This window comes from Pseudopipra pipra, chromosome 7 (assembly GCF_036250125.1).
Source record: "Pseudopipra pipra isolate bDixPip1 chromosome 7, bDixPip1.hap1, whole genome shotgun sequence".
NCBI lineage: Eukaryota > Metazoa > Chordata > Aves > Passeriformes > Pipridae > Pseudopipra > Pseudopipra pipra.
The window spans coordinates 23008341-23027010 of record NC_087555.1 but is presented as its reverse complement, the minus strand read 5'-3'; the positions used below and the strand labels follow the sequence as shown (position 1 = coordinate 23027010).

The 18670-nt window shown below is 38.1% G+C and overlaps 1 protein-coding gene across 2 annotated transcripts in view; it reads right to left on the bottom strand.

The window, feature by feature from the left end:
• Positions 1-18670, bottom strand: part of ITGB6 (integrin subunit beta 6) — a 58618-nt gene continuing 39948 nt past the window's right edge. For both annotated transcript variants that reach the window (XM_064661094.1, XM_064661095.1), the window contains 7 exons: positions 16484-16618; positions 15871-16288; positions 15187-15409; positions 12271-12368; positions 7555-7674; positions 4950-5116; positions 1-3624 (listed from right to left, as the gene is read on the bottom strand). In XM_064661094.1, the coding sequence (XP_064517164.1) occupies positions 3523-3624; positions 4950-5116; positions 7555-7674; positions 12271-12368; positions 15187-15409; positions 15871-16288; positions 16484-16618 (1263 nt within the window). In that variant the 3' untranslated portion in view covers positions 1-3522. The remainder of the gene's footprint in view (positions 3625-4949; positions 5117-7554; positions 7675-12270; positions 12369-15186; positions 15410-15870; positions 16289-16483; positions 16619-18670) is intronic.

The following is an 18670-nucleotide window of genomic DNA, read 5'->3' as shown; positions in this document are numbered from 1 at the left end:
TTCAATTTTACAATCTTTATTCAAGGTCAGATAACTCCTTTTTTTACACAAACAAGTTGAGACATTTACCGGTTTCTTTCAAATGGATGAAGCTAAAAATTGTCTTTTTTTTTTTACTTTTAGACTGTGTGTGGTAATTTTCATGCCCACTGCAAAACGGACTTGAACTTCTACATAAAGACAGATGAGACATGGAGAGTTGCACTTGACATCTCAGTCCTGTATCCCAGACTCATTACCCACTTGTTATATCACAAAACAAAGTTGAATGCAATCTGGACATGTAAAATACCAACCAACATGCAACTTCTATAAATCAAACAAAAATTATCCATTTAACATACATTACTGAAATTACTATGCTATAGGATGTAAAAGATACACAAATACCCTAAAATTGCTAAGGATTATTCTTTAATTCAGTTTAACTCTTCAGTGAACAGTAGTATTACTATTAAAAAATGTTTTGTCCACTCTCAAGGTCCAGCCTCAGGCCAAAACAGTATTTGTGAAAACAGCAGAAAGACTTTTTCATCCCACTCACCACACACAAACCCACTTATAGTTTGGTGGAGGAAAATAGAATAGACAGAAAAATATGAACTTTGATACAAATGCTACAAGATGAAAGTGATATAGTTAATACAGAAGGATGAACATCACTCTTATCTCTAGGGTGAATGCCAAGTAAGATCTTGAAAGTTCTTGAAATCTGGGAGTTTAGTTGAAATCTAAATTAATGCTGGTAAAAGAATGGCTCATATGAATGAATCTAGTTATTTGATATCCCTCAATAACAGAAACCTTCCTCACCAAGCCCTTCTATTTTCTCTCTTCTCATGAATTCCTAATTATTTGAGTGATTTCCATCCTGACAGTTCGGAAGGTGGACAGAAAATTTATAGTACAGTCATTGCAGCAGGGAAATTGCAAATCATACTTCCTGATTTCATTACATCTTTGATAATTTGGAGAGAGATTGTTAGGAGGAGTAATTGGGCTGTAAACATTGTCTACATACCAAATTGGATCCTTGATGATGACCGGAAGATGCAAGTGACAAGAAGAGAGCAAGAAGCTTTGTGAAACAAGATCTCCTGTAGGAACATGGAATGTAGACCACCAAGCATTTGATATGAAATGCAAACACCACCCTTTTAATAACATTTGAATACTGAGATATGTTGCAATATTGAAATGGGTGACCTACAGAAGAAAGGCTTTCAACCCTAATATTGAGCAACAGAATCAGCCTTCTCAGAAACAGAACTTAAATGGTATTTAATAAACACTATAGATTTTTATTACTTAAAAAGTAATAAAAATATTTTCATGTCTTTCAGAGAAAGTTTATAATTTGATGACTTCTGCGTGAGAAACAAAAGAGTAACAGATTACTTACATGGGCTAAATCCAGATTTCCCTAGTCCCTTAGGCAATCCTGACCCAAGTAGTATCTAAGCAGATTCAGGGGCCAGCTTTGCATCCCATGAGTTTATCCACGTGCCAGGGAAACAGGATTTGATCCCACATGTAACTTGCACTGATATCTGTGGGAGTCTAGCGGTTGGAAGGGCCACAGATGCAAGTTTTTATCTGTGCACAGTTTCCACAATGAGATATGCAGGAATACCAAAGAGTACAGATGTGAATCTGTTCCAGTATAATAACAGACATCATTTCCATCATACTGCTATATTTTTGTACTTACTTCGTTCGCGAAGCTTAGCCATGAAAATGAAAATGGATATTGCATCACCTTCTTTCCAAAAGCATCTGATACTATTTCTCTTTGCACAGAAGTATATAAGTTCTAATCCACTTACAGAGAGTATTAATCAGTTTGTTTAAACAAAACAATCTTTGTAAACGAAAACTAATAGTTTCACTGAAACTAGATCCTCATCTGTAGCCATTGACTCCAGTAGGCTTTGGATCAGGCCCTAGAACAGGCATGGGTCAGTCTCACTTCCAGAAACTGTAGCAGATATGGAGTCTGAAGCTGCACAGACTTTGTAAATATTTATTACAAAATGGACATAATTTTTTTTAGATCAAACACATGATTTACCACAGGGAATGTATGTGATTGTTTGTGACTGTGTCAATGTTTCTTTGATTTCTGTTTTCTTTTCTAAGTACCTTCATATGTACCTTTTGACCACCTGTTTCAGAGTAGCAAAAAATGTAGCTGAAAAGTGATATTAAAAAGTAAAGTACATTAGTGGTATCTTAAAATAGCCAAATGCTGTAATTTTTCTATGCCAGCATGTTAGCTGCTTTTTGGGGCTTCTTTACCTGGTGCTATGCATGATAACAGCATTACAATTTAAATATTTATGGCAAGTCATCTGTAACTAGCTAAAACTGAGATTTAAAAATCCTCATTAACATGATGTAAATGAATATGAAGTGAAATCCATAGATCTGTTTCTTGCTTAGTTTGGGGGAAAATAACCAAACAACCCAGCCCAAAAGAGCTGAATATGTTATTTCACATATGACTAAACAGTTTGGCTGCTGGGCATTGAAAAAACCTCAAAATTTTGGATATATCAACAAAAAAGTACTGTCTTTGTGTGTGATCCTGAGTATTTTGTGTGAACATTTTCTGCATGTAAAGGGCTCCTGAACCAGTTTGTGTGATAGGCCAGCATGTGAGGTTTATTTTGAGTGTCTAAACCATTCACAGGATGCAAATGGTGAAATGGAGTTCTGGTAATCCTCTGGTTTAAGAGTCTCTACTGGGACCTCTAATTTACAGATATTTACCTTTTGTTCTGGATCCTTTCTACTAGAATTTAAAGGAAAAAAAAAAAACAGTCTATGCCTGGAGGAGAAAAGTATTCACTGCAAGTGAATAAGGCTTGTCTTAGCTTTCCCTGAGAAAACCCCAGGGACTGGGTTCTTAAAGAACATCAAACGGCAACAAGGACAAGGAAAGAGGGAAACAGGACAAGAAAGAAGAATCAGAGAGGAAATGCTTCTGTATAACTTAGACACATAAAACAGTCAATAACACTACTTTTTTCTGATGAAAAACTATTCAGTCACACAGGTGGTATGAGGAAGCTCTATCCTCAGTAGTTCATTCATGAAAAAAAATCTTTTTTAAATTTAAATCAGCCCACCAGATAGACTGGTACAAATACATTCCTAAACATAAATATATGGGATTGTTTGTATGAACAAAGTAGTGTAAAGCTCATTGTAAATACCTAATTTAACAAAAATAGGCTTACATATGATAATTTTTAATCCTCAGTATTAATGACAAAATTATTTGTGATGCCATTTTTTTAAGATGGGAGCTTAATAGTAAAGAATTCAATTTTTTAATATTTCTACCAACCTTTATGTCTAATATGATATCTGTATTTTTCCCAACACAAGATATATTTTCTCCAACAGAACAGTTATACCACTGCAAGGTGAAAACAAATATATCACATAATCAGCTGAGAAGAAACAGGTGTTTTTAGATTCCCTGCCAGGATAACTAAGTTTGTAGTGTTGGAGGTGCTAGTAGAAATCTGCAGCCATGGCCCCTTTTTGCTTTTCTTGGTTCTTGTAAGTTATATTTTTAAAAGTGGTTGTTGAGCCTCTGTACAGTGGATTTGTTTCCTAAAAAAAAACAAAACAAAACAAAAGAACCAAAACAAAAAGAGGTGAAATGGGAGTCACACAGTGTTCGTATAGAAGTAATTCTGTACTTTTGATGATTTTAGAATAGCCTTCAGTGCCTCACTTATATTCCAAGCCACTGAAATTCAGAGTGGTCTATAAGAGGCAGCACAAACCAGCCTGGGGTCAGGAACATGCTCCCCTTCACGTCTGCCTCCCAGATTAAAGTAATGCACATTGTCAAACAATACTTTATTAAATGCGTCCCATATAATCTGTGTATCAAACCTGGCGGCTGGACGATTATAAAAGCACAGAGAGTGTCTCAGCAGTGAGGTGTTACCTGTCATGGTCCTCTTTCTTGAGCCACATAGGCTATCTACCCTGTGGTGGGAGAAGGGCAAGTCTCATCTGAGCTTTTAATCCTGGTCTCTCATCAATCACTTCCTATCCTTTCGACTTGTGACAGAAAAGAAAATTAAAATGCTTCTATCAGGTGTATCCTTCCCTTCCCTCTTACCATATGTAGCTCTCCTGAAGGATCAAGAAAACATTCTCAGGTGGCCTTGCCTGTAAGTAACTGATTTTTCCCATCTCAAAAGCTGAAAGGCTGACTGTGCCCATTCTTGGAGAAATGTTGCAATCACAGGACTTGGTAGGAGAATGGAGCGGAATGAACAGCAGCACATTGCCTATCCTCCTGACACTCCCTAGAAATGCTTACTCAACATGTTTGTTTTTCAAAGATCCTCAGAAGGCTTGAAGATTTTGCAAAAGAGCAAAAAAGTCAAGGGCAGAAAGGAAAGAAGAAAAGGGAACATGTGGTGTAAGCTTGCATTAGATGCCTGAAGCTATAGATAGAAGATAAGGCCTGAATTTCTCTGTCCTTTTACCTACATTTTGGACAGCTTCCATTTGCTGCTCCTCTGTGTGAGTGGGCTCCCATCACACAGGCCATCACAACAGCTCTTTCCTAAACAGCTGTTTCTGGGCAGAGGGGTACACCTCTGATAATCACATAGGCAGCCAAGAACTTTGTTAAAATTAATCAAAGACAGGGCACTAATTAAAAGCAACTAATAAAAATAAAGTTATCTACACATTCTTACATGTGCAAGAAATTAAACCAGGAGATTAAACTCCAGATATTTTTCATCCATAAAGGAATCATAATTTTACTTTATAGGATACTAAATGTAGTGAAAACCTACCAGCAAAATCTATCCATTTAAAAGAACAAAACCAAGACACAGAATTTTAAAGGCAGTTGTGCATCATGCAACCAAATTAAATAACCTTGTATGAAATCAATGCTTGTCACGTACCGTTTGCCATTTAACTTTTGATTTTTCTGCTTCAAACTTGGCCACCTCTTTTCGGTCTTGAACTGACACCAGCAATTTCCATATACAAAGTAAAACAATACCAATGAGAAGGATAGCAAGGGTGACACCCACCATTATCATTGGGATATTTGGAAGTTGTGTGCAATCTGTGGAAAAAAAAACGTTATGACCGTGGATATCTCCAATCAGTAAATTTTAGGCAATTAAAAACAGCCAAGAAGTGTTCTGAGCTTCTCATTTGCCATGAGCTGTGCACACCTTTTTCTCCAAGTCCACTTTATTTTCCTCCTGCTAGCTTGCTAAAGGGTTTGTGAAACCAGTTGAAAAATATTGCATTAAAAAATTAAAAAAATTAATTGCTAACTTGTTCCACTGCGCTTTTACCATGTCAATCAGTTAGCAGCTGCTGGATACAGAAACAGATTCAGAAAAGCCAGAAAATTGATTTCAGATCTGTGCCAATATAATCCTAAAAAACAGGGCTGAGTTGACAAGGTTATGAATTTTACAATGTTATGGCTGGAGCTCTAGTCCAATTAACTGATATTCAGTGTGTTGCAGAAGAAAAGATTCTGGCGAGATCTGTATAAGGGTAAAGTCATCAATGATATTGATAAAACAGAGGAAACTACATTACTGTCATGAATACAATCGGTAAAAAAAACCCTTTAGACTTGTTGAAAATGTAGGACTGGGCAATTGGAAGCAATTTTGGATTTCAAGTCCTGAATTAATTTATCATACAATATTTCAGAGAGTCAAAATTAAAACTGAAGTTTTTGCTTCTCCAAAACACAAAGAAGTTTGATTCTTTTAATATTAGAAAGTATTGCTTATGTAAGTTGAACACTACTATTTTAAAAAATTTTCTGCTGAACTATGGTTTAAGGACATCAAAAAATTCATTTTAACTAATCTGTCTTACATGATTGTATTTCACATTTTGATTTTCCTTGATGTCATCATTTGACTAATTCTGAGGGGTCTGATTTGAGCAGTGGGCTGGCATTCTGGCTGCTGGTACCATGTTGACTTTACTGTCATCTACTGTTCTGCTTCTGGGCCTTGAAATGTGAACTGAGGTAAGACCTCAAGAAATTCTCTAGAAATATGATTTCATTCATGGAAGTGAAGATGGTTATTGTAGCACTGTGGGAGAGCCACTACACAGCAGTCACTGCTTAAGGAAATACCTTCTTTAAAATATTTCTTTTGGGTTTTTTTTCCTAAATCTACTTAAAATACATAATAAAGATATTTAATAAAGAGAAAAATCTTACCCTTAAATTCTTGTATCTTAAGAATGTAGTTTACAAAGAGCTGTGCTTCTTTAATACTAGCTTTGTTACAACCATCTTTACTGTACTAGTAACCTATATAAAACCAGACCACTGTTCTTATGGCAGAAGTCGCTTTTGTTGTGCAGTGAAATCACTTTTGTTCTCATGTTTGCTAAAGAAAGGCTACACAAAGGGTTAATAAAACAAATGCCATTTGTGCTAACAGAAGTAAGTTACAAATCTGCATGGCTTTGCCTAAAACATAACTAACATTTAGTACGAAGATGTCTTAATTGCCTGGAAGATAAACTATTTGGCTGCTGAAAAGTGGTGTCTGGGTTCTCTCTTGTCCTGCCTGATTAGGAGATTTAATAAAAAATCAGTAGTGAAACAACAGTAAATAAAGAAGTCATGTTAATGAAAGGACATAAAGAGATCTGTTCTGTATCTGTTAGTTATTCAAAATATTCAGAACTTAATGAGAGCTGGAGCACACCTCCTATGAAGATGGGCAGAGCAAGTGGGGGTTGTTCAGCCTGGAAAAAAAAAGGCTTTGGGGAGACCTAAAGAGCACTTTCCACTACCTGAAGGGGCTACAAGACAGCTGGAGGGGGACTTTTTACAAGGGCATGTAGTGACAGGACAAGGGGGATTGGCTTTAAATTGAAAGAGGGTAGATTTAGATTGGATATTAGGAAGAAACTCTTTACTGTGAGGGTGATGAGGCCCTGGCACAGGCTGCTCAACACCTCAACACCTCAACCCTGGCAGTGTTCAAGGCCAGGCTGGAGAGAGCTCTGAGAGTGGTATCCCTGCTTGGATCAGGGTGCTTGAAACTAGATGATCTTTTAGGTCCCTTCCAACCCAAACCATTCTATGATTCTATGATACTGCAACATTCAACAGAATTACAAATATATTTTAGAATTTCATCAGGTAAACTCAATCAGATAGTCTTTTGAATATTTGTCCATCTATGAAATATATATACATTTCAAAGTGAATTCTAGTTTTATCATATAATGCAAATGACATCTAGTATCTCAGAATTGCACAGGACTTTAAAAAAATTTGCTTATTCTTGTAGCAATGATCACTGTGCCCATCTTTCATGAAAGGTCAAGTATTCATTTTACCACTGCATTAAATAAGTACTTGAGGAGGTGCTCTTTTGGCTGGGCAGAGAAGAACTACAAACACAGGGAGGTGCTGTTCTGCTTAAAAGAGCTCAGCTTCTAGATTGCTCACCCTGTCTGTGGTTTTAAATCAGATTTCACATAGGAAAAGCAATATTCACTGCTTACCTTTCTGTTCTATGCTGTGAATGACTGTCCTTCCCTGTTCATCCACAGCCAGTAGAAATGTGGTTATACATTCATTTTCCCCCTGCAAAGAGCAGGAAATGGATTTATCCTCTGAATAATCTGCAGAGAGAAGAAAAAAAGTCATTCATCAGATGAAATTAAATTTAACATTAAATAACTAGAGAGACTGCTGGCATCACGTTTGTCATAGCCTCATCTGTGGATGGTAAAGAGTGAAAGACAAAAGCAGTAACACTCTCAGAATTTCCACTAAATTTAATGGCTTTTCTACCAATCCCAATTTTGTTTAGTTTCTGATTTTTCGCTTATATTTCCAAAGAACTAATCCCGATGTTGTCAATCTGCACTGACCATCTAGTGTATCCTATTAGTGTGCTGTGAATTTCAATGAATTGGAAGTGCCTTCAGGATGCTTAACTGCCATCTGTCTAGGAAATGTAGTAGTCCCAAATTAGAGGACAAAGTAAAGAGTAGAACCAAGTGTGTTCCTTTGGTTTACAGCTACTCCTGCCATCTCTAGATCACGTGTCAGAAGTAAATATACATATATCAAACAGCAGTGGATGCTGTTAGAAGGGCTGCCATTCATTTCTTCCACAAGACCCCCCTCAAAGGTCAGTGTGTGTCCTGTACCGTCACAAGAGTAAATATAGATTAATAACAGAAAACTGTAATTCTGGGATTTTTGTAATGTGATTCCAGGGAAAGCAAATAATGTGACCTGAGATGACAGTCTGCCCTTGTTTATTCATCTCTCCACTTACTGTTGATCTGCACAAAAGCTTAATCCACTTCTTTCCTTCCAGATTATTCCTAACTGGGGAGCTTTTCTGCTGAGAAAAATTCATTCAAAGGGAACAGGGAGACAGGAGGAAGCTGGCTTTGAGGGACAATATAAAGCAAATAAGACAATCAAAAATTACCATAATTTGGAGCGCAATCATAGTATAATATTTTACAGAGAAAAAATATCTTATAACTGTGTGCAATAATGGATTATAAAGAAACCTGTGGTACATAAAGAAATAAGTGCTCACTCTGGTTTTTTTATTCACATGCCTTATTATCATAAGGTTTGGTCTTACAGAAAACACTATTAAACGCTATAGAAAATATGACAGTATTGACTATAATAGCCCCTTTCTCTGCTTGTTATAAAAAGAGAATCACATCTGGTTGGATTTTAATGGAAACATGCTTTTGATTTGCGATAATCTTGTATTTAACCTGTTGCCTGTCCTTAGTGGCAGAGCAATGTGTTATCTAGCAAAGTGACAGGCAGCCAAGACTTGCTGATTTAACAAGATTTGGTTCTGTTAGAAGGGCCACAAACTGCAGACTGATGGCTCTCATTGCCAGGTCACAGTTCCAGTAACACTGTCAGAAGTTCTGCAATATTTGTACTTTCCCAACTCCTTTAAGCAAGCAGATTCAAAATATTAGCTTGCTTAAAACAAACAAAAAAAAAAAGGGTAGTTGTTAGCTATCCTGAAGACAGCGAAAAACTTGCAGACATATTCCAAATATCATCCAGAAGGCAGTAACAGCACATGTATTAGATATTTTTAAATAGTAATTTTTAATTTAATGTCATCATTTGAAACCAAGGGGAGCAGAAACATGATTATGTGTAATGATGTAGAAATGAAAGCAAAGATGCCCGTTCAAGCTATTCAGAACCCATCTTACAGTTAATATTTTTATTTCTCTGATGTTATTTTTAGGATGAGGGATCACTAAGAGACTCTGTTGCATATATTATTTGCAGTTCATCAGCACAAAAATTTGCCTACATAGGTAAATTTCTGTAATTTACATCTGTGTAATTTTTTGCATTCTGCAGTGAATCATCACACTCTTCTCACTTCTGTCTGCAGCCTAAGGCTATTAATTTCAATTTTATTTGAAATCATCAGAGTCATACTGGAGGAGGAATTGGGTAACAGTGGCAAGATGGATACTCAAAGCATGAAAGACTCCTAACAGAAACTAATATAAAAGATTCAACAAAAAAAATTGACTGTAAATTTAAATGTCATTATGCCCTTTCTTGTTTGCCTTTTGCTCAACAAAATGCTTTTTTTGAACAGAGTTCATCTCACTTTGAGTCATAACAGAGCAGTGTTTATATAGAGGTTTATTCAGGCTTCAGTATCCACTTTGCTGCTGCACTTGGAATTCGTGAGGTGTCAGCACTACGAGGGAGGAAAAACTCAGTTTCTCCAAAGAAAGTGTAACTGTCCCTGCTGGGCTTGTGGCAGGAACAGCCTGGTGCCCTGTGGCTGGGGTGGTGGCAGGAACCACGTTTTTGGAACAGTGGTTCTTCTTGGGTAGCGAGGGCTCCTCTTGCACCCATCTGGCAAAGGAGGGATTAGCCTAACTTAAATGTTCAAGTACTAAAAGTGAATGAAAATAAATGTATAAAAGTGATACCTGCTGTGGAGATAAGCCCAGAAAGTGTGAAGCCATTAGCACCTCCAGAGCTGCTGGGCATCCCATTCCCTGACAGATCCTTAAGGGGAATGGCTGACCCATTGTGTTGTGGGGAGCAGGAGGAGAAACCCCTGGCAACCTCAGAACCAAAGCAGAGGAAGCGAAAGTCACGACTCAGAGCCTAAAATGGGCATTGCCATTTAGGAAACAGGAAAATGTAAAGCCTACCCTTTTTTCCTTGCTTCATACTTCCAGTCATTGTATTGCAACATACACATGCAAAAGAGAAATGAAATTTTTTAAGTGCTAATGTGTTATTTAAACTAAAGCTATTGCTTTTGTTTGTCCCCAAAGCCTTGAAGCATTAAAGAAACCGAAATATAAACCAGAAAGAAGTAGACTACCATATGAAGTTGCTCAATACTCTTTCTTAAATATTATGTGGTGTGCCAGTTATAGTGTTTTCAAATTGTTGAGTTTTGTTTAAGTAATAGTGTTTATTCTATGATTATTTTTTAATTCTTATTTTGAAGGTTATTTTTTTCCTCTAAGGACTTCTTAATGAGGCTACCTCCATGCCAAAACAAATCCTTGGAGCTATTAGACAGGCATTTAAGATGAAACACAGTTTGCAACAGCTTCATCTTTTTCTCTTTTTTCTTTCTTTTTAGAGGTCCAGATGGGAAGAGTTCACTTCACTACAGTAGTTACTGTAACTGCTAGAAATAAATTTTAAACCTAAAGAAGTAGCTGACAGTCCCAGTCAGGGAAGCATAGGACATGAAAAAAAGGAAATAAGCAGGAATAGGAGATGGTATTGTCATACTCATATTCCAGCGAGCTCTGTGTATGTGAACAGAGGCATATAAATGGCTCTTTCTGCTCTTGATTATTTTTCATTATATTTGAAAATAGAATGTTTTACATATTCCAATCTACAAATATCTGCCATCTGACAACAGCAACTTGCAAACTTTACAGAGATACAATAGAAGTGTTTATATTTTTTTTAAGCCTGTAAAGATGTTTTATATTTATAAACAAATACTGATGTTTAGAAAGGCAAAGCATGATAATAATTTTAATAAAAATACAAAATTATAATTAATTGTCCTTACAAGGGCAATATTTGTGATATTTTAGCTCTGTATTATGGAGTATTGTCATCCAAAAAAAAAGGAGTAGCTTTCCTGAAAATATGTACATCAGTGATGACATTTCTGCATGCACAGCTCTGGATAGCCTTCCAACAGCTTGCAGACACAAACCTTAGACATGCACACAGGATTCTGCATTATCATCCTTATTCTTACATTTGTCTTATTTAATGCTTATTGTACATATGCGATGTGGATACAATACACCTATGCAGAATATACCACCTAAGGAGTCCTTCTGCTGTACCTTTTGCAACCAGACATGTCTATCTCGTATTGGCCTTTTTAGCCACCAGCGTGCTTGTAACAAATGTGGGTAGAGCCCTTCCCAAATCTTTGATCGCAAAGCCTGGCCATGATGTCCTGCCTCACTTAACAATTGCATGTGCCACAGGGTTAGGACTAGAATTACCATTAGAATACATACAGACTACCTGTTGAACAGGCAAGTGTCTTCCCCTACAAAAAGAAAAATATGCACTCTTTCATTTAAAGGTTTGCTTCTGTTTTTTTTTTATTTTGATGCTTTTTGGTTTTCTTTTTCTGATAGTATTATCTCACTGAAGATTAATTACTGTTCCAGAAACTTCCCTTGATGGAGGGCGGCTTTGAATTAAAGTGAACGACTGGAAGATGTGCTTAGCCTTTTAGAATATAAGAAATGTCTTTGCCACAGATTAAAGGGCTGTGTCTAGTCAACCAGCGATAATCAAGGGTCTGCCTAAGGACTGGAGTCAGGTTTTGTATTTGTATGGTAGAAGAAGCCCCATTGGAACTCATGGTACAGTCGTAACTTAAACTTAGGGACTTTCATTAATCACTGGTTTGCAGGGACTGGTATTTATTACATTCTATACTTTCCTGCATAAACTTCTTAGAAAATAGGCATGACTCAATATGATAATTAACCTGAAAGGGTAACACCAGCCCTGTTCTGCATTTCCTGCTTGCCTCAGAAGAGCCATAAATGACAGTAATTGCCTTATGAGCCGTAAAATAATTCCACAGCAGAAAAACAAGGATACTTTCAAATATAAAATTACTGAAAGTGGAACCTACCACTAATCACACACAGACACAAGAAAGGAGGACTGAGTATACCAACCCTTTGCAATGCTGACAGTTGCATCAACCAATTTGCATTTTTCACTGCAATCTCCCAGTGACTTGTCATCTGAAGCCAAGTGACATTCCACACAGCTCCTGTGGAAAATAATTCAGCAGCCCATCAATCTCTGCCTGTCACAAAGCAACAAGACAAAAGCCAGTATGTGTGCATCTGCATTTTAAAAGGAAGCTAAATAAAAGGTCTCCTGCTATGGATACAGCAGTTCTCAGGAATATGATAGGTACTGCCGCAAAAAAAAATCCCAACAAAACCAAGCAAAAAAACCCCCACCTGAATAAAGGTATTGTGGATAAGCTCTGTCTTGTCCTCTATTCTCTCCCAGTTTATTAGCTACCAGACAGAACCCCAGGCAACATTATTCATGTAGGTCTATCAAAGACATGTGATTAGTCACACACAACATTCATTTTTAAAAATTTAGAAAATAAATATTCTGAACATTAAATACTCTTACACAAAATATCAGCTGAAGGAATTCCTATCAGATGAGTGATATCTGAAATTGACTTCAAAGAGATCAAGTTGGGGCACCAAGTATAAGTCTGCCTTTGTTGAAAGTCTGTTGAATAATGTATTAAAACACTTTTCAGGTGTCTCAATGGTTGTCTCTTGAATGTGATTACTTGTGTCAGGAATTACTTAGATCCTAATAATACTAATGAAATTTACTGGAAAATGATTTTTTTATTTAATGGTGGAATGATTGAAATACTATTTAAAAACACAGAATCTAAACCAATTCCTTTAGAAATCTCTGAAAATCTTCCCATAAATTCAATGAGGATTTTAATAAATCCAGAGCTTATTAATGGAAAATAAAACAACAAACAGAATTAATACATGAAAATTTCTGATGAAAAATGCATATACTGATTTCTTACAAATAGCTTCAGGGGCTGAGACTCTGAGAAGCAATCTGAAGAACTGAATGCATAAAAGAAGGGAAGGGGAAGGGGAAGGGGAAGGGGAAGGGGAGGGAAGGGGAGGGAAGGGGAGGGAAGGGAAGGGAAGGGAAGGGAAGGGAAGGGAAGGGAAGGGAAGGGAAGGGAAGGGAAGGGAAGGGAAGGGAAGGGAAGGGAAGGGAAGGGAAGGGAAGGGAAGGGAAGGGAAGGGAAGGGAAGGGAAGGGAAGGGAAGGGAAGGGAAGGGAAGGGAAGGGAAGGGAAGGGAAGGGAAGGGAAGGGAAGGGAAGGGAAGGGAAGGGAAGGGAAGGGAAGGGAAGGGAAGGGAAGGGAAGGGAAGGGAAGGGAAGGGAAGGGAAAACAGTGGCTATGTTCTGTTGCACTGAGTTACATATATCCATGGGAATATGCTGAGGCTGCTGAGTTTATCTTCAGGGGATGGAGCTGACCTTACCACTTGCTCTGTAGATAGTGAATAATAAAGTGAGCAGGTAATGGGATAGCCTCTATCTCATGGAGACAAATTCAGTGTTGTTGGTTTTGTCATATTTGCCATGTTTCTTTTACAACACACTCTCTCAGCTGCCTAGCCATTGATCTCCACCCTCTCTGACCTGGTCTTTCAGCTCTCTTGGTTACCCTACCCAGGTATTCCCAATATTCTCTCTCTCCTGGCTTTTTGTATCCTGCATTTCAGCACGAGAAGACACTGAAGTAGAGAGAAAAGATCTAATATTGTATACAATATACATGTTTAAGTGGGATAATGTAATGCCTATCATGTAACTTTATATTTCTTATTCTCTGCCAAATCAGGCAGAGCAAAGCAGCAGCCCCGTCCTTCATGTTTAGAGCAGTTGCATGCAGAAGTTCTCTTTACTCACAGCTTTGAATATACTGAGAGGCTTACTTTTGTAGGTCAAATTTAGCACTAACAGAAACAGATTCATGATTTAATCACATGCCGTGGAATAACTTCTTACTTAGATACAGTAGAGACTGCAATGACAGGTATGAAAATGCAGTGGTGGAGAGCTGGTATGGAAGAGAAATGGGACTCAACTCTAAATAAGGAGACAGGACATCATCATGAAACATGCAGCTGAAACTGCTCATCACTCAGAAGGCAAAGCCAGGGTCATTAATAACATGTTCTGTGAAGCCTAATTCAACTTCTAGCTTAAATTTCTACTGAAGACTGCCCAGTTTGGACTGTAGCCCTGCAAGAACTCATTTAATACAAGCATGAGCGATGGTGGTCAGCTTCACAACCTGAGTATTTTTGGTTGATTTTCCTGTTATGCACCATAGCATTCACCTCGTATCACAGCAGGAAAGCTACATAAATTTTGTATGCTCAGTGGACAGAAGTCATTTCACCATTTACAATCAATTTATCATCAACTTACACATGACATACAGTTACCCACTAATTCATCCCCAGACTATTACCTAGTTTATCATACTTGCATCTTTTTAATTCAGCCAAGCTTAACTGAATTTGGACTATGAATTTGCAGATGTGTAAAACTTGAGTGGACAACACTACCTTATTCATTCATATGCATGAGAATGGTAATAAAAATGCCAATTTTTTCTGCAAGTCCTCATTTTTGCTGCAGCAGCCATGCTGGGACATTTTTATTTTGTACTATGCACTGGAAGGAGGTTTGTCTGTTTTTGTCTGATGTCATATAAGGTCACCGTTCTGATTAGTTGTACAGCCAGGGACAGCAGTGGAACTGTGAAGTTTTACCTGTGCTGCTTGAAGGTGATTTAATTGTTTTCCATAAAGTCCTTTTATATGAGAGTAGTGCTCATGAATGGTTGAAATATGAATTATGACTACCTCTCTCAAAGGGCAAAGAAGGTCTTGGGTTCTGGTCTGTAAATCCAATTTACAGACACAGCAGTAAACATACTGCTGAGGCAGTATAGGAAATAGATACCTGGATGATGCAAACATCAGAGATGTAAAACCAGCACATTACCATCTGGAACTGCAAGAGTCACCGCAGAGAGGGCATTTTTCACATGTTTGGCCTGAAGTCCCTGGATGGGTGCAAGCACATGTCCCACAGATGCATTCTCCTCTCCCACTGCACAGTGTCCCATCCTCAGCAATGCAGGCGCTGGTGTCAGTTGTGCAATTACAGTATTCACCACTCCATCCACTGTGGCACTTGCATTCCCCACAATCACAGTCACCATTGCCTGGAAAAACATTTATTGTGCTTCAGATCAGTCTCTTAATAAGAACCTGAAAGATGACCTATAAAATCATTCTCCTTAATAGAAAATATTTTTTCCTCTCTAACCTTTCTTCCAAACATCTTTCTCTCCCAGCATTTTCAGTTTTAAGCTAGAGGATCAAATTTTTGTTTAGACTGGCTGTAAGCCAGTGCAGCTCCATTGTCTTTACTGGAGTCCTCCACACAGACCTTGTCTCCTGACAGTGCACAACCTAATGGGTAAATACTTCTGACTTATAATGGTATAGCCCAGGAAAAAACTGGTTTAAGTCTAAAGACCATCCAGAAATAGCAAATTACACTTTATACTGAATTGATTGCAACTGAATATATGATGAAAATACAAATTCACAAGCTCACAGCTAAGGATGAGTCAATAAAGCTCTAAATACAGACACTCAAAATAGCACCAAGGGACCATACCTCCACACTGAAGCCCTCTGTGCCTCCCACAGGAGAAGTCATCACACTCGCAGTGAGGCCCGTACACCTTTCCGTACGGGGACGGGTGGCACACACACTGCCCGCAGTAGCAGTCGCCTCTCCCGCTGCAGGAGCTCTGACCAGCTGAGCCCTTGCAGGAACTGGTGCCCAGGGAGCTCTCGTCACACTCACAGTGCGGCCCCACATACCCCGGGCTGCAGACGCACACCCCACACTCGAATGATCCTTTCCCTTGGTTGCATTTTGGGCTGTTCATCTCGGCCTTTGCCTGACAGTTGCAGCTGCATAGGGGATGTATTTCCATTTCCAGCACATCACTGAGCCCCACAGGTTTTACCATGATATGCCTTCTGTTTTTATCACAAGAGGGGAGACTTACAGTCACATTGAAAGAGACCTGGAAGAGAGAATGGGGGCTGTTAGGAGGTGAAGCACAGGGAGCTCTGCAGAGTAGTCAGGACAGAGTAATAGATACTGCCAGCTTTTTGGTAATTTTTTTGGAGGAAGATTATTTAATAAAGAGAAAACTCTCTACCTTGGTGTCCTAAATTCTCTGGACTTGATGTCTTTTGAGAATTTGTTCTTTACTTACTGTATCTCCCACTTTCACGCGAGAGCATTTCTTCTGATGTGGAAAAATGGTCCCATTGTTACAAATGGCCGTGAAGGAGAGATTGAGCCCTTCTGTCTCTCCCAGGATCTCCAACTCCACCTCAGACCTTAGCTCCTTCAAGGGAAAAAAGTGAGATGAATGGAGTGATAACACTGCCAAGCTCTGCCAATGTTCTGCGTCTGTGTAACGTGGACTGTAACTTATCCCAACTTACATAGAAGTAAACCCATGCTTTGGTACTTTGTTTACAGACCTCTCTATTGCAAGAAAAACAGGGAACAAGCAAAACAAAGCAAATGCCGATAGGCCTGGCTTTCAGTGGAAAGCAATGGTGGCATCAGTTTAATATCCACTATCACGGGGCTTATTTCCTGCCCTTGCAGGAGAACAAATTCAATGTTTTATTAAATCATCTTTCATCACTCTGCTAACTGATACAGGTTTTTCTTTAGATCTGGTCTTACTGAGGTGTGGATTTGTGTCCCTGATTGCATTGCTAGCTCTGGGCTTTTCCTGATTAGCCAGGTTGTGTCAATATTGTTCCCTCCCTTCCTTTCTTCTCACGATGGAAATTCCTACTTCATAAGCTGTATGTGCTATTTCAAGCTGTATTCAACAACATTCTCATTTCTTAAATCAATTTGTTCAGTCAAACTTTCGTTTCGTAATTCACAAACTTTCTTCCTGAACTTGCTCATACTAGGTTTTTGTATTTTAAGTCTTTAAAATATTTTACAGCAACTTTGCTTACATAGCCTTAATCCAAAGCCTGTCACAGACAATGGGGAAATTCCCTATGATTTCATTGGCCTGTGGATCCAGTAAATGGAAATTTTTCAAAAGTACCTCAGCAACTGCTGAGTAAACATCTCACTGACTTGACTTTGTGCTCATGCGAGCCTAATTGCTTACAAAATACCCCCTGCCCTTCAGTCAGAGCATGAGGAGCTTGCTGACTTTACTTCAGTTAGTCATTCTACTAAAGTTATCAGGATGACTCACTGGAGTAAAGGTCTGGTGGAGTAAATCAAAGTAAAAGTAGAATAGGTATAAACCTGCATAGACAACAACTCTCTGTCCTTTGTACATTCCCTGGAAATTTGTCTTAGGGTTGTAAAACTGTGCCCTGGGCATCAGGTTGGTAATGTTGGTAGCTTTAGATATGTCCAAATTTCCCTTTACGTTTGTTTTAGAGATAGGTGCTTGTGTCGCTATTGAAACAATACAGAGAGTCATAAAAATTTGTTTGCAATAGATGGGCTCTCACGAAAGGACCAAATATAAACATCTAGATAAAACTGTAACTGTTGGTATGTGCTGATGTTACAGGAGATATCACCAATAGTTCCTCTTCCACCAGCTGCAAAACTTCAAGGCTCGAACAGAGTGCAACTGTGAGAGAAAATTAAATGCTATGGAACACCAAATCATAATACTTTGAATTCTGGAGTCTGTATTGGGTCATTGGAATGTGCCTTGCTATTGTGAGAGGTCAGATTGGACACTTTATGCCACCGAAAATGAACACATAAACTGTGACAAATTTGAATTTTTTTTATCTTAATATCTGTGAGCACTTCTAATGATGTTTTAAATTTACTGAGCTGCCTGACCATAGTTTGAGGACAGATAGCAGACAGTTTAGTGAGCTTCAAGCCATTCACAGAGAAACATTTATGGTTCAAAAAATTTTCTGAATGAAAGAACAGAAAAAGCAGTGTTACATACTTGTGCCCTTTTGTTACCTGTCTTTTCTAATATACTATTTCTTTGGTCTCATTTTCTTGCAAGTGAAAGGATCAAACACTGGGGAAAAAAAGCAACAAGTGGAATTTTTCTGAAATTTTAAAATCTTGGAATGGCTTTAATCAAATGGCCTGCTATCTGTCACAATGCATTTTAGCCTATAGCTTGGCAATACAAAGTTATGGGGAATTCAATGCTAAACAAAACAGGCAGAAATATGCTTACAGAAGAAAATGAATCATACTTGGAAAGAACATGAGAACTCCTTGTAACAAATATTTTGACAGCTCAGATTTTCTTAACTTTCTTACTTCCTCTCTGAAGAGTCTAGATGGCAACACATTGTGAATGGCATTAGCAAACCTTATGTTTGCACAGCAAGCAAATACTCGAAAACACTTTAAAAGTGTTAAAAGATTT